This window comes from Pezoporus wallicus, unplaced genomic scaffold (assembly GCF_028554395.1).
Source record: "Pezoporus wallicus isolate ANWC-B61680 ecotype Strahan unplaced genomic scaffold, APGP_CSIRO_Pwel_v1 contig_5767, whole genome shotgun sequence".
Taxonomy (NCBI): Eukaryota; Metazoa; Chordata; class Aves; order Psittaciformes; family Psittacidae; genus Pezoporus; species Pezoporus wallicus.
This window is the reverse complement of record NW_026640599.1, coordinates 1,783,796-1,799,249: the sequence shown is the minus strand read 5'-3', so window position 1 is coordinate 1,799,249 and position 15,454 is coordinate 1,783,796. Positions and strand designations below refer to the sequence as shown.

The window sequence follows — 15,454 nt, the reverse complement described above, 5'->3', positions numbered from 1 at the left end:
TGGGTTTTAAGATAAATCTGAAGGATAAATATGAGATGAGAAAGGATCATTCACATAGCAACACCACAGATCAGCCGAAATACTGACATAGATACACAAACAAATTAATCTAACTGTAAATATATAGCATTTGGTGAAGAGAGGAGTTATTGCTAAGGTAAACTTTCCTAAGCACAGATGGAAAATAACTACTAGAATGCTGCAGACGGCAAGTTTCTTACTTATAGGAATACATAGATAGATAGGCAGGGACATGGTTAGTTCTTTCTGAACTTATAACCATGGTACTTAAGTATCACATACAGAGATAAAGAAGTATACAGAGAAAAGTAAGTATAGAACAGCAAATAGATTTTTGCTCTCAAAGGCACTAGAAAAGCATGGCTAGCTATACTCAGCCACTGACTGTATCATTATTGAGATCAAATAAGTAGGACAACAGTAAGATAGAGCATTTGCATACATTTCCTCATTGTGTATATTATTACATAGTGTGTCCTATTTAAAACAATTATTTTCTACCATTTTCCTGTGTATTCCTAAAGGTACAAAGGAACTTACATCACTCTTTCCTGAAGCTGGGTTGGAAGGGATCTTCAAAGATCATCTAGTCCAAACCCCTGACATGGGAAGGTACATCTGTCACTATTACCTGGTCCAGAGTCTCACCACACTCACAGAAAATAATTTCTTCCTAGCGTCACACTGTAATTTTTTTTTTTTTCATTATGTCCTATCTAAACCTATCCTGCTGCTGTTTAAAAGTGTTGCGCCTTGTCCTGTCAATACAGGCCCTAGTAACAAGTATCACTCTGTCTTCCTTATAAGACCCCTTCATATATTGTAAGACAGAAATAAAGTGTCCCTGAAGCCTTCTCTTCCCCAAGGTAAACAACTCCATCTCTGTTAGCCTGCCTTTATACAGGAGGTGCTCCAGCCCTCTGATCATCTTCATGGTCCTACTCTGGAACTCATTCCAACAGTCCACATCCCTCTTATGTTGGGCCCCCCAGAGCTGGATGCAGTACCGCAGGTGGGGTCTCACCAGAGCAGAGTAGAGGGGCAGGATCATCTCCCTCAACCTATAGGACATACTCCTCTTGATGCAGCCCAGGGTACAGTGTTTTTTTCTGGGCTGCAAGTGCACATTGCCAGGTCATGTCCAGTTTTTCATACACTGAACTGAATAGATAAATTATATCTGTTCCAATCATAAATAAAGAAAAAAATTCATGTATTACTTGTTTAATGTGTGCTTTGCTGTTTTGCAGTACAATAATCAGCTGTACTCTAGACTAGAAGGACTTTGAAGCCTTTCACTTAGGCATATTCTATACACATGGCTATACTTTTCATACTGCCAAAAAACATTATCTTCCATGACTTTGGTAGAAATACTGAGACATCTTGAACTAGTCATTCATTTCAAGCATCTGGCATTAAGTTATCTTTGGGTTTGCAGTAATACAGAATTCATATTACTTTTCAGGAGCTGACCATTCTTTAAGTTTAAAGCACATTCACATTGTATTATTTCTTGTTTGCCTGCTTTGTTTTTAAATTCCAGTCTGATTCAGAAGTGCACATAGAATCTATCTCTAAGCCATGAATATCTCATCCACTGACATACAAAAGCCTGAAAAGCCTAAAATATTTATCCTCATAACAGAAATTGCAATAGTACTTTAAAAGCATGTAAACTGAAGCACACAAAGGGCGAAGTTAATCATACATAATTTTAGGCAAACTAAGTGTGACATGAGTCCATCTAGTAGTTTGCTAAAGGATACTTGCTGAAAAAGGAAGATGCTTCTCCATTTCTCCTCCTTTGTGCTTTACCTGGAAGCTGGCTAGGAAAAAGGAGGGAATGGAGGGAAAGGTACTCTGCCTCCCTTCTTGTGGTAGCAGCAAGCTGCAAGATAGACTGAAGCAGTGGAATTTAACTTCATGCTGGTCTAAGATAGGGCTTTTATTATCCTAGAGTCTCTCTTTCATCATCTCAGTCAAACAACTCAGCCCTGAGGGGTCATGTGCTCCTTTGGATATTGACCTTAGTACTGTAACCTAAAATCTGCTGGGTGTTCTCAGGGTTAGTACAATGTGCTCTTTCTGAGGAAATGTGACAATGAAACTTCCAGGGGTGGGAGAGGGAATGATTTTAAAAAGAGGTAAGCCAAGAGAAAACAAAAAAGAAAACATTCAAAATAGTAACAAATACCCTGAGTACACTAAATAATGTACGGGGAAAAAGGACAAAAAGACAGCAACATTAATAAAAATAACAGGTAGGAAAGCGTAATGAACATTCAGTATCAGTTTTTCTGAAACAGCGCCCTAAACTGAAACAAAATTGCAATATTTTACAACCAAGTATTGAGGAATAAAGCTGGAGAAGTGCAAAGTTATCACTTTACCAGTCTGCCTTTCACTAACCACAGCATCCTTATTCCATCCTTAACCTTAAAAACTTCATTATTTATCTCATTATTATACTTCATTATTACATAGAAAATGATAAAATGTTTTCTGTAATGCAAAATACAGAACTGATTTCTAGAAGAATACTGATCTTTGGTAATATTACAAGCCTGCCTATTATATAGTGAAGTTGTTTCAGCAGTCAGACACACCACTGAAAAAAACCCAGCCACAGTCAATAAAAAGGCAATTCTACCAACCTCATCAATAAGAGCTTATTACCACATGGAATTTGAGCCTTGTGATTCAGCAGAGTAAAATTTCTGCATGGCGATTCACTAATAGGAACCAGCCTGGCAATGAACAACAGTTTACAACATAATCGATATTGCCATAAACTTTATTGTATTATTACTGTTTTCACTGAGAATTAGTTCCCCTCTTTTAAATAGTATGGTCTCAAAAAAATTAACATACTTTTCAGAAGAAGCATGAAAAAGTTTCATATCTCTCTCCAAGAAACAGCAGGGATGATTTAAAAAGAACCCCTAGGATTCTCAGTATCATCATTGAAACTGAAATGCGCATGGTCAATTTTAGTTTTTTTTTCTACGGTTAAAATTGATGCAGGCAACTATTAATAAATGGCAAAAGGCTGGAAGACTTTCCTGAATCATCACAGAAACTGTTCATATCACTATGCTTCACGTGTTGGTGAAGACCAGAAGACAACTGGAGATCCTGAGCCCAGGTGCACATTCTAACCATTTCTAAACTCCAACATGGATCCAGACCTGGAAAGATAAATGGCTTGCTTTCCCCTCTTCTCCACCTCCATTCCAGCTGAATTAAAGTCCTAACACTTTAGTATAGGTCCAGAGATGGATTAGTGGGTTACTGGCAGCAAAGCGTTACCTCAGTAGGTAAATCTGAACACCACCTCCGTGTCTTAGTTTCTCATCTGGGAAACCAATTAATGGGATTCGCCTGCCTTACAGAAACTTTGTGAAAGTGCTTATTTGTGAATATGTTATACAGTCTAGTGAAGAAATGCCACAGAAAAGATGAGTGGAAAAGAAATGCCATGTACACATATACTTAAAAGCTGTACCATAAAACACAAACATAGGAAGACTGATTTTTCCTGTCTTAAGAGTACCTGACTTCATAGCCTTACAATTCTCACTGTGCCTTCTGTGTGTTTGTAAGAATTCACAGACTGCATCAGTTATACTAAGGTACTGGGTAATCCACTACAAAACAATCTGAAGGTACAAGGAAGGGGTGTGGGAGGGAAGGTTTATTTTTGTCTTTAGTTCATCTGCTCCTCTGTTCATGTTTCATCTTCTTCCATAGGGATGTAACTTCTACCAGTAACATCCCTCACCTATTAATTAGCTCAGTTGCATCCTTTATTAAAACCATTATTACAAGCTCTATAAATACCTAGACAGATACTGCTTTCAGTGTCCAAGTGTTGAAGAAAAAGGATGGCAAAATCATGTTCATAAGACAGTGCTGAAGGTTTCAGGTTCACAACAGGGACACTTTGGCCAAAGAGAGCAGTCTGTCATTCTGATCCCTTGTTCTAGGTGACTGGCTTACTAAATTCCTGGTGACTTTCGGACAGGGCAAATGTAATTCCTCTTAACAGAAAGACAGTATCTGTGTGAAAAAATTTGCTATGCAGAGGCACTTCACCAGCACAGTCATTAGTAGCTTCCTTTAAACTGCTTTCCTAGTCTGTATTTTGGAGATTAGCTATAATTTGGATACAGTTAGCCCAGTCAGTTTCCTCATTACAACCTCGGCCCAAGTATATGTAGAAATCACTTGCAGGTCAATTTCGGTTTAAATCTTTATTGTGTTCTTAATCCCATTTCAAACACACCATTTATTTGTGAAATTAAACTTTAGGGAAAATGTTGGCAGTACATTTCCTTACAAAACTTCCTATCCTCTTGCTTGGAGAGTCACTGGGATGCTGGAGAGGGACTCTTCATCAGGGACTGTAGTGACAGGACAAGGGGTAACAGGTTCAAACTTAAACCAGGGGAAGTTTAGATTGGATATAAAGAAGAAGTTCTTTACTGTGAGGGTGGTGAGGCACTGGAGCGGGTTGCCTAAAGAAGTGGTAAATGCTCCATCCTTGGCAGTGGTTAAGGCCAGGATGAACAGAGCCTTGGGTGACATGGTCTAGGGCAAGGTATCCCTGCCCATGGCAGGGGAGCTGGAACTGGATGATCTTAAGGTCCTTTCCAATCCTAACTATTCTATGATTCTTCTATCTTTACCAGATCTAAGACAAGCTTTGTGCTTTATCCTGGTAATGGAGATTAGCTTGTACCAAAAAAAAAAAAAAAAAAAAAAAAAAAGGTAATTTTTTCAAAGATTGGAACATTTTTATCACAATGTCAGATGTCATTTCACAATTTTTGTATTAGACACAATTTTTTGAAGTCCATAACTAATAGCCTTTAAAACTTTGGAAGTATATGATTACATTTTTGTACAGTAAAATGCACAATGCACTAACACATCTTGCTCTGACAATTTAACTCCTGCAATATCAGATGCAAATGTAATCTGCTTAGCAGCTGGCAGAAAATTTTGAACAACGCAGTACTACTATCACAAACTGCATTACACTGAAGTTTTCCATTGTGGAGTGCACGTTACTAAGTCATTATTTAAACTTGATTGATTAAAAAAAATGCTATGAGAATGGATGCTTAAGATGTGCTTCGCAATATTATACCTAATGTTCTAAGAAGGAGCTTTGCTGTATACAAAGATGTAATAAAGAAAAAGGGAACTGTACTTAAGCAGGATTAGGTAGCTCAGGAGGCTTATCATCGTGGAAATGGGAGTCTTTCATCACTTAGTTACCTCTTAAATTCAGCCCTGTTCAGTAGTGACTGAAAGTCATTGCTGCTTAGTGACATATGAAATGAGTTTGGGTCTTAGTGGAAATGGTAGCTTGAAAGCATCCACATCATAAAAGGCAGAATCACAAATATCCTCAATATGCACCCTTACTGATGATTTTCTCAAATCTGACCTAAAAACTGAATGTGCTTCAAGAGCTTAACTACTGCCTTAGCTGAAGAAACAGCCTCTTAGAGTAAAAGCAGAAAAGTGTGGGAAAATTCCGTTCAAGTCAGAGAGTACCTGTATTGGATGAATACCTTCTTCCTCAGAGATGCTGACTGAATATTTTCCATGACAACACCTGGCTCAGCTAAGTTTATGTCACATTCAGAACAGCTGGGTAAAACAATCTGAGCCTGCTTATCTGCAATTTCTGATAACGTGGCATTATTCTGCTGTGTTTATATTTTGTATCAACTTTGCACTGTTACAAATGACTACATCAGGTGAAAAACCACGAGAAATTAGGCTTATCTCTGCATACAAGATTTTTTCTGAAAAAAGTAAAAACAAGAAAAAAAAAGGATAGCTTATTCATTTTTTCTCAAAGCAATAGGAATTTATTCTTTTATTTCTTTCATATTGTTGATGATTATTTTTAGCATAATTCAAAATTCTCAGAAGATTTGTGGTACATATTTAGATTGGTTCAAATAGTGTAGGATTCTAAATAGAGGTTAAAAGCAAAAAAAAAAAAAAAAAGAAAAAACACAGTAAAGTGAAATAAAGACATGAGAATTCACAGTAACAGCCACTTGCAATTATTTGTAAAAGAAGAAATGCAGATTTCAGATGAAACTCACCAATACTGTGCTGTTTCACAGAAGGAGAATAGTTACTGCTCAGTATAGGAAAGAACATGAAACAAAAAACAAACAAACAAACAAAACCACCAACATCTAAGAATACAATTTCATGGGCAGGACAACTTGAAATAAATATTAAAAGTATATTTTAATTGTTTTGTACTTAAGACTAATAAGTCAAGTTTAAGAGCTTATAGACTTAGAAGGTTAAAATAATTATTTTGAGATGATAAAGAAAATACTTTTACTAAGAAATTGAAGACAGATCACAAGCTATTATGCAAGCTTACAAAACCTGAAAAATTGGGGGACTCTAATGTGCTTCAGAACCTCAACAATACCTTGGCTGTAAGATTTAGACCCTTCTTTTTGTTTTGTGAATACCTTAGACTATGATGCCTTCATCAGAGCAAGAACTTTACTGAGTCTTGTGGACATAGTGCAGTTTTATGTCTCCATTACGATTTTCCAACAGTAGCTTTCGCTTAGTTCTAAACCCGTTCTTTCCATCTATTAAGAAAGCAGTGGTACATCTATTACTTAAACAGAAAAAAAGCTACAGGGGTCGATAAAAATGGTTTAAATTTAATTGGAATGGTTTCTACTTAGACCGTTGATTCACATCACTCCATAGTTGAATCAAAATTAAAAGCAGAGGACATGATCAATCCATAAACATCACACATACTCTATGCAGATGTGCACTCATCAGGTAATAGTCATATAAGCATTTGGCTTTTATCATCTTACAATCAGCCACTGTACAAATTAAGAGACACGGCATAATTCTGCACATTTATATTGATACAATCTCTTTTACAACCCTGGGTAATCTAATCACAGAACAAGTGAATTAGATGCTTCCACAAAGGTCTGGAGTTGACTTGGCAGAGTTTTTGCTCTTCCCCTCCTCCTTGAAAGCACTGTGTGAAAATAAGTTTATAGACAATTCCTAAGCATAATAAAAGCTGAATCAAAGAAAAACAGTGTGAAAAGTGGTCTGATTTTCAGTTAGTCCTACAAGATTTTATCCTAGCTGGCCTTTTTCAGTGAAGTATGCTTTAGCTCTGCCTTGCTGTATTTCATTATAGGACACACATCAACCCAGACAGTTCTATAGTAGACCATCACAAATGCTTTTAAAAGTCATAAATGTTCCTCAGGTAAGGTTAAATTTATTGAGACACCAAAGATCTTAATTATGTAAATATTTTCAGTTTAAAGAAGTAAGGTACTGCATTTCCTTGTAAGTAAAACCTTTTTAAGGTATCACTGGTATCCTCAAAATGTCACCACTGTAGTAACACAGAATCACAGCATGGTTTGGGTTGGAAGGGACCTTTAAAGATCATCTGCCAGTCCAACTGCCCTGCCATGGGAAAGTACCTCTGTCAGTAGGCCAGGCTGCTCAAAGCCCCATCCAATCTGACTTTGGACACTTCCAGGGATGGGGCATCCACAACTTCTCTGGGCAATCTGTTCCAGGATCTCACCACTCTCATTGTAGATGAATTCTTCCTAATCCAAAACTATTCTCTTGCTGTTTAAAACTGTTGCCCCTTGTCCTGTCAACACAGACCTTGGTAACAACTCTGTAGATCTTTCTTATAAGACCCCTCCCTATACTTAAAGGCAGAAATAAGGTGTCCCTGGAGCAGAATTGTTTCATCCCTCTGACAGTTTTCGTGGCCCACCTCTGGACCTGCTCAAACAAGTGAATGTCTTTCTTCTGCTGGGGACCGCAGAGCGGGATGCAGTACTGCTTGTGGGGTCTCACCAGAGTGGAGTAGAGGACAAGAGTATCGTAAGAGTATCTTGATTCTGTTTGCTTCAGTGAAGATTTCCTTGGTTACTCTGGACTGACTTCTAATAGCTATGTCTGATTTTCTTTCAAAGCATGAATTCAGTGAATAGCTTTTTTCTTTTCTCTAGCATCTCACAGGATCACGGAATGGTTGAGGTTGGAAGGGACCTCTGGATAAGACTTTTTCCAACACAACCTGCTCAAGCAGGGCCACTTGGAGCTCAGGACCATGCCCAGATGGCTTCTGAATATCTCCAAGAAGGGAGACACCACCACCTCTCTGGGCAACCTGTGCTAGTGACTGGTCACTCTCAGAGTAAAAAAGGTTTTCCTGATGTTCAGGGAACCTCCTGTGTTTCAGTTCGGCACCAACGAGAAGAGCCTGGCCCCATATTCTTTGCATCCTCCCTTCAAGCATTCATACACATTAATAAGATCCTACCCCAGGTTTCTCTTCTCTGGGATGAACAGATCTCTAGTCCCAGCTGTCTCAGCTTTTCCTCATAGAAGAGATGCTTCAGTCCCTTAATCATCTTTGTGACCCTTTGCTGGACACTGTTCACGAGCTCCATATACATCTTCTATTGTGGAGATACGGAACTACTCTCTTTGTATAAAACCCTACCAAACTTTTCAAAATATTTCAAACACCAGTTACAATCAAGATGCATTGGGATTTATTTTTGCTCATTTTCTTCTAATTTATTAACATCAGATGACGGTAATATTTTCTTGGCATAACTTGATCTTAAGACAGGTCAGAAGATCATTGCAGAGAGACAGTTAAGATTTTGAAGGTTGTAAGGCATCTAGATAATAAAGATATCCAGACAAGGATATGCCAGACTACCATTTGTGAGACTTTTTTACACTTAAGCCATTCAGTTGTGATTGTTCTATGAAGGACTAAGAAGCGATATGTAGTTTTTCTATTGTTAGCAGAACAATAAACAACCATTTGCAAAAGTGATGTTGAGTGTGTCTTCACACAGCTTGTGTGTAAGTCTACAGGGGGCTCCAAAACTCTTTGCTGTGATATTTTTTATATTAGTGTAATGCTATCCACATCAAAAACTATTTCTGAACATATTCATTTCTCTTCCTATACTCAATTAGGAATGAAGGAATGAAGGAAGGAAAGAAGGAAAGGAAGGAAGAAAATTGTAATATTGAATTCATTCATACATTCATCATTTCTTTTCCCATTTTTGGACTGTAGGATTATTTTATCTGCTCTCATATGAATTATTATTAATAGAATTAATAAGGTGCTTAGCCTGCATTGAAAGAAAATTAATGTTATTAGCCAGAGAATAACTCTCTAAGGCATGTCACATGCAGTGACACTATAACTGTGAATGCTTTAAACATTAAATTCTGTTATACACACATTAGTATGCAAACGCAGTACACATATATGGACCCAAAGCTTACCCAGAGACTTTGTATTCCTCATTTTTGACATGGACTGTAATCATACCCTTCAGTATTGGTTCAGTAAGTCACAAATATGAAATATTCAAAGCCGTATTTTATTCATGCATCTTATAGGTTTTTCCCTTCCTAGAATGGGGATTGTCTTATAATTGAATAATTGGTAACTGATTCCCAATAAATAAACAAATGAAAATAGAATTGGTTTTTATTTAGAATTCTCATTCATTGTGGACCTCTCTGTCTTAATAGAAAGACTGTTGCTTCTTCTCTTGCAAATGGCAACTAAAGTACTTTTTCTGATTCTAGAAGACCTCTCAAATCAGGAACAATGTTTCATTTGCATTTCATGGTCCAATCTTGATACAACTTTTTCATCACTGGTACCTGACAGTATTAACTTCTACTTGTAACTTCTATTCTACCTTTTTTTGGTTTAGTCATCCACAAGGGATTCTACATTTTTTAACCATTGGATAACATATTTTAAGCCTCTTTCAGAACTGAGTAAAAGCTTTTGTTTCTTTTCCTCCCAAACATTTATGATATTGTGCTATAACACAGTTTTCCATACACTTATTTTTATTTCTTATGCTTGCGTTGTCTTTTATTATAAGGTTTTGCATCACGTTGTTACATCTGGGCTGCTTTGTTCTTATTGCTTTTGCAAGTTACATTCATCTATGCATAAATAATAATTTCTGTCTAGTGGATAATAAAACCTCCCTTTGTGGAAAGCTTATAGTTTTATCTTTTTTAGCTTTTCCAGAAAATTTTGTTTAACTTTTCTACTGTTACATCTTCAGAGGCATTTCAAGAAAGTACTGGCTACTGACATCAGCAATACCGTGAATAAATCTACTTTGTCTGATAAAGCTGATGCACTGGAATTTTCAGTGGAGGTTAATGAAAATAAGCACTCCCTTCAAATGAAAAAAAAAAAAAAAAAGAATTAAAAAAGAAAAGAAGTTATATTATTCCTTCAGACTCCTTTGGAAATGCCAGCCATAACTTTTTTCACCATTCTAATATTGGAGGAGAGAGTAAGAATGGAACTAAATACATTTTCTACCTCCTGGAGCAAGTATGCCATGTGTCAACAGAGGAATCTTACAAGACTTAAGCAAAACCAACTGACATAACCAGACCCCCAACTGAAACAAGACTTGATGCCTGTATACAGCTGAGGATCTGTTTCCTGATTAAGCTAGCTCTATTGCCCCTGATGCTCCTGTAATGAATTGTAAAGGACAGTACAAGAGGAAACTCATTTATCTCCTCTGAGTTTGTTTAAAATTCCTGTTAGCACCATTAAATTTGTATCTCTGATTTATCCCAAGCTTTTTTAATAATATGCTTCTGTCTTACAAAAACTGGTTTGTTTGACACATCTCCTAAGAGCCTGTGGTCATTCTGGAAGAGAGGAGTGTTTTAAAATCTGTTACCACCTCTGCATCATTAAATAGCCAAAACCAGCGGCATTTCAGCTGCCCTAGTTTCCAACTTGCTGTTTAAGCCCCAGAGCCACTCTCCTGGAGGAGGGAGAAAAACATAATGGCAGCAGCAAATGACCAATTAGGTTGGAATAAGCTAAATACCATTGAACAGAAAAACAAATAGTAAAATCAGTCACAGACTGTAAGACCAGCTAATGCTCAGTAGCTTACTACAATGCAGATGCAAACAAATGACAACACATGCATACTTTTACCTAATATGAGCATTTGATTGACCAAATGATGGTGGCCACTAAGAAAGTGATAATGATTCAAGTTGTGATACAACTGGAATGAACGCCACTCTCTCTTTACAAAACCTAATTCAGAAAAAGAGGGATTTTTTCTGTTATCTGCCACATGAAAACCCTTCCTCCTGTATCACAAGGGTTTTCCCCATTTTCCAAACAGTGCACTAAATACATTACAAATCAGTAAATGTGCTATACTGCCTTTTGTCCCTTAGCTTCTGCAACTAGAATTCTTGATGCAAAATGTGCAAAGAAATTTACATGATGTTTAAGTGCACATGCTTGCATAGTTTAAAAATATGTATGCACCAAAACTAAGTATCTGTTTATAGCAATTTAATAAGGAAGCAATATGTTCTTGGAGAAAGCCAATTTGCACTGAGTTGTACTGAGAACGAATTGACTTGAGGTATATGGGAAGGAGGAATGCAAGGTCATCTTTAGCTCCTAATGCTGCTATGCTCCAATCTATCTATTTTCAAATATGAACTGTTGTACAGAAAGCCTGTTGAAAGATGTAATGAACAACTGCTCTCCAGTCTCAAAGACAATGGAAGGCTCTGAAGGGCAAATTGTCTGGTGTTGACTGTTCTTCATGAACAGAAGTGGACCACACCTGAGTGATTTCACTAATTCACAAAAATCATTAAAATAATTAGCAAATTACTTTTAGCAACACTGCATGTTGTAGTCACTGTATTTGAAAATGTTTTAGTATCAATATAATGTGGTCACTTTTCAAATTAGTATATTGTTTTATGAAGACAACATGCAGAAGCCAAATAGCACCCAGAAGCTCATGGAGTTGGATTTGCAAACCTAACCATTCTATGATTCTATGATTTAACTATTCTGCTTCAAATGTCTGCATTTATGGCGTCCGTATCTCTGCTGAGACTATACTATACAGGCTACTACATTCATAGTCAAAGAACAGAGCAGACATTTGTAGGACACAATAAATTTTGCCATAAAGTAGATATTACAAGAGGTCAAATTATTGTGCCTTTTAAACAACTGTTTCTTTCCTCTAAGTATAAAAGACAAGCATCTCAGATATACTGTAGTCATCCAAACCATAGAAGCCTGTATTTGGTGAATATAAGTCTTCCACGAATTCCCTCCACTGCTATTAGAAGGACATGTAACATACCTACACTCCAGTCCATTTCTTCCACTGCATCCCCGTATAAACCATGCTTGCTCTTTCCTTTGAAATTTTTTGAAGCATATAGAGCAGTATGGACATGAAGATAAGACAAGACAAGAAGAAACCGTGCATCAGTGTTCCTGAAAAACAGAAAAAAAAAAGAAACAAAACAAAGCCCAAACACTTAGTATATTTTATAACAAAATTTCTACCACACCAACAAAACAATAACAACAAAAACAAAATAGAGGATGAAAAGTAATACTGTGACTGATTACAAGGTAACCCTGAACACACACATACACACATACACACACACACACACACACACAGAGGCACACACGCTGAACACTGAAATGAAAGCAATAATAAATGACAAAACTGAACTAATTGCTGTTTGCTATATATATTGAAAGAGTTGTTTAAAGCCAGTTTCTGGCTGCAAGCACCTTTCTTCATTTCACAAGTACATACTTAAAAGCCCAAACATAATTGCTGTTCAAAAACATACCTTCCAAACTATATATGCATATATACAAGGAACACAATTACCTTCCTCACAAAGTCATAACTAGTTGGAAGTTGATAACTAGACTGTATGACGACCAGGGTCAAACATACCATAACATCATAACTATGTTAAACCAAGAATACTAGTACTTTTCCTCCTCCTTTATCCTGGACTAAGGTATATGACTAAATCTCTTGTCATTTAATGCTCTTTCTGTGTATTTTCAAATGAATAACAGTACGTAACACTGTAAGTATGTTGCACCAAAGAATATGTAATCTCAAAGTACATACTAATACAAATACAGTTTTCCTCTCACAGTCTCCATTGTCTTCAGTCTATATCCTGAACTGATACAAAAGAAAACAGTACAGTAAATAAACTCTGTAAATGTTGTTCTTCATGTGATCTGTCAACATGATATTTATGATCAATTCCAGCAGGCTGCGAAAGCACAGCTCAAGTAGGAACTTTTACTTATGCATTATTTATAGAACTTTGCTTAAAATTGTGCGGCACTAGCCAAATTTACTGCTATACGCTCTAACAGCATTTGTAGTGCATTATGCATATTGTAAATATCAGTTGAATCACAAAAGCACTTCCCAGAAAACTTTTCTGTATCTCACGTTAAAGCACATAGTAAATTACAGAGTACTTTTGGGTTTATTTACCATATTTTCTCTCGCCAGTCTGTGGTGGCTAATACCTGTGATTCACATCAACATTGAAGGGAGACTATATATTTCCACATGGAGTTGATTCATCCACCCTTTAAAGAGGGAAGGAACAATACAGACATGCACACACAAACTGTTTCTTTAAAAGGAAAGAAAAAAAATTCTAACCTTTAGAACCTGAAAACAAAGTCTTTTAATAAAAGGTATTAATCTGATGTCAACAGTTTATTCTTCAGGAAAATAAGCAGATATAATCTAGTATATTTATGATCCATTTTTCCTCTTTCCCTGGTTTTATACAAGCTGCATGGTAAAAGCTTTCTTTTTTACTTACGTACACAGCAGTACATAAGCACAAAATCAGAAAATTTGATCCATACTACTCACTTGATGTTTCTGACTGGGACTTTTTTTTCATATAAATTTTCCCTTTTAAAAAAAAAAAAATATGTAAATGACAGAATAAAAAAATTTCATGTGGAAAATGGAAACAAAATTAATTCCCTTCAAATATTTGTGCACATATCCTGTATTGTCTCACTATTATACAGTACAGATTCAAAAAAGAAAAAAAGCAAAATGGCAATATTTTTCATAAAATATACACTTTCTATGAAGTTGTGTTACTATTTGAGAGGTCATACCTGTTACATTATTGTAACAATAAATGAGACTTCTGAATCAATTAAGAAGACTGGAAATATCAGCCCTTCAAGTAAAAAGAAATATAAGTAAGTTTAATATTTAATATGTACATTAATGTAACACTGACCTTTCACTAAAGAACATTTCTGCAAGGCAGCTGATTCTCAGTTTACAACTTTTTACTGCATGGGATTATCTTTGATTTTTTCCTTAAGCACAGTTCACTGAATTGAGAGTAATATACAAAGTTTGGAGTAAAACACCACAAAAATTTACTTTATACTTAAAATGGCATAGTCACAATTTACTTTCCATGCAACTGCCTTGTTCTGTGATCACAGAGATATCATATTACTGTAAATGTATACCTGCATTGCTACGAGTATCTAAAGCCTCCATTGTAAATGTTATTCTCAAGAGATAATAATTCAGGTTTGGTTTGTGGGGGTTTTGTGGGTTTTGTTGCTGTTGGTTTTCTTTTCTTTTTTAAAATGGAACTGACACAAAGATCTAACTTTCATGAAGAGCCATCTAATCAAGGATTGATATGGAAGGGCACTTCATCATTCTCTTCTTTGCAACTCAAATTGACAGGATCTGACTGACAGTTCGCTGTCAGGTGGAGAAGTGTCTTACCTATTAATATCTTATAAAAGATCACAGGCAGCTATTTATCTCCTGCCAAAACTCTTTGAGAAGAATCCTAGCTGTCTACCTTTACCGTGACCTTGAAAATGGAATAACAATCAGCTAGTAGGCAGGAGAGAAATTTGACAATAACAGCTTAACTCCTGAACCACTTCAGTAAACAGCACCTTCAAAAATGTATTGCCACTATCTTTTACACAGTTCTAACACAGGGAACTTCAGTTTCAAGAGATCAGAGATTCACTTACTCAAATATAGTAATTTTTTTTTACTATATTATGAATCACAGTCTTTTCAATTTACTCAGTACCCAGAGAGATTACATATATGTGACATAAGACATTCTTTCATGTGCATTTAACTGATCTCAAAAACACCTAAAAGCATCACATTGCTGGTGACTCCCCTGCATTGTAGAGTACTAGGTCCTTCTTTCTTAGCGTGTACTTTTACATTACTTAAGGATTCAGCTCAGGTTTGAGCTGTAAAGCACAGCTTTAAAAGGGGTGAGAGAGCAAGGTACAACCAATATGACGTTGTGCTTCACAAACGGGTCTTTTTTCCTGCAATTTTGCTCTAGATGCTTGCTGCACTGAAAACTCCTTAGGTAATTTTGTTTGCTTTTCTGTTCACTGCTGTTAATCTAATAATCAAAGACTACTGCAGCAGAGCAACAGGTG

At 36.4% G+C, this 15,454-nt stretch overlaps 1 protein-coding gene across 6 annotated transcripts in view; it reads right to left on the bottom strand.

Moving 5' to 3' along the window:
* The window catches only part of STS (steroid sulfatase), a 98,247-nt gene that overhangs the window by 46,270 nt on the left and 36,523 nt on the right, over positions 1 to 15,454 (bottom strand). For all 6 annotated transcript variants that reach the window (XM_057419670.1, XM_057419673.1, XM_057419667.1 and 3 more), the window contains one exon: positions 12,294 to 12,430. In XM_057419670.1, coding sequence (XP_057275653.1) covers positions 12,294 to 12,430 — 137 coding nt within the window. The remainder of the gene's footprint in view (positions 1 to 12,293; positions 12,431 to 15,454) is intronic.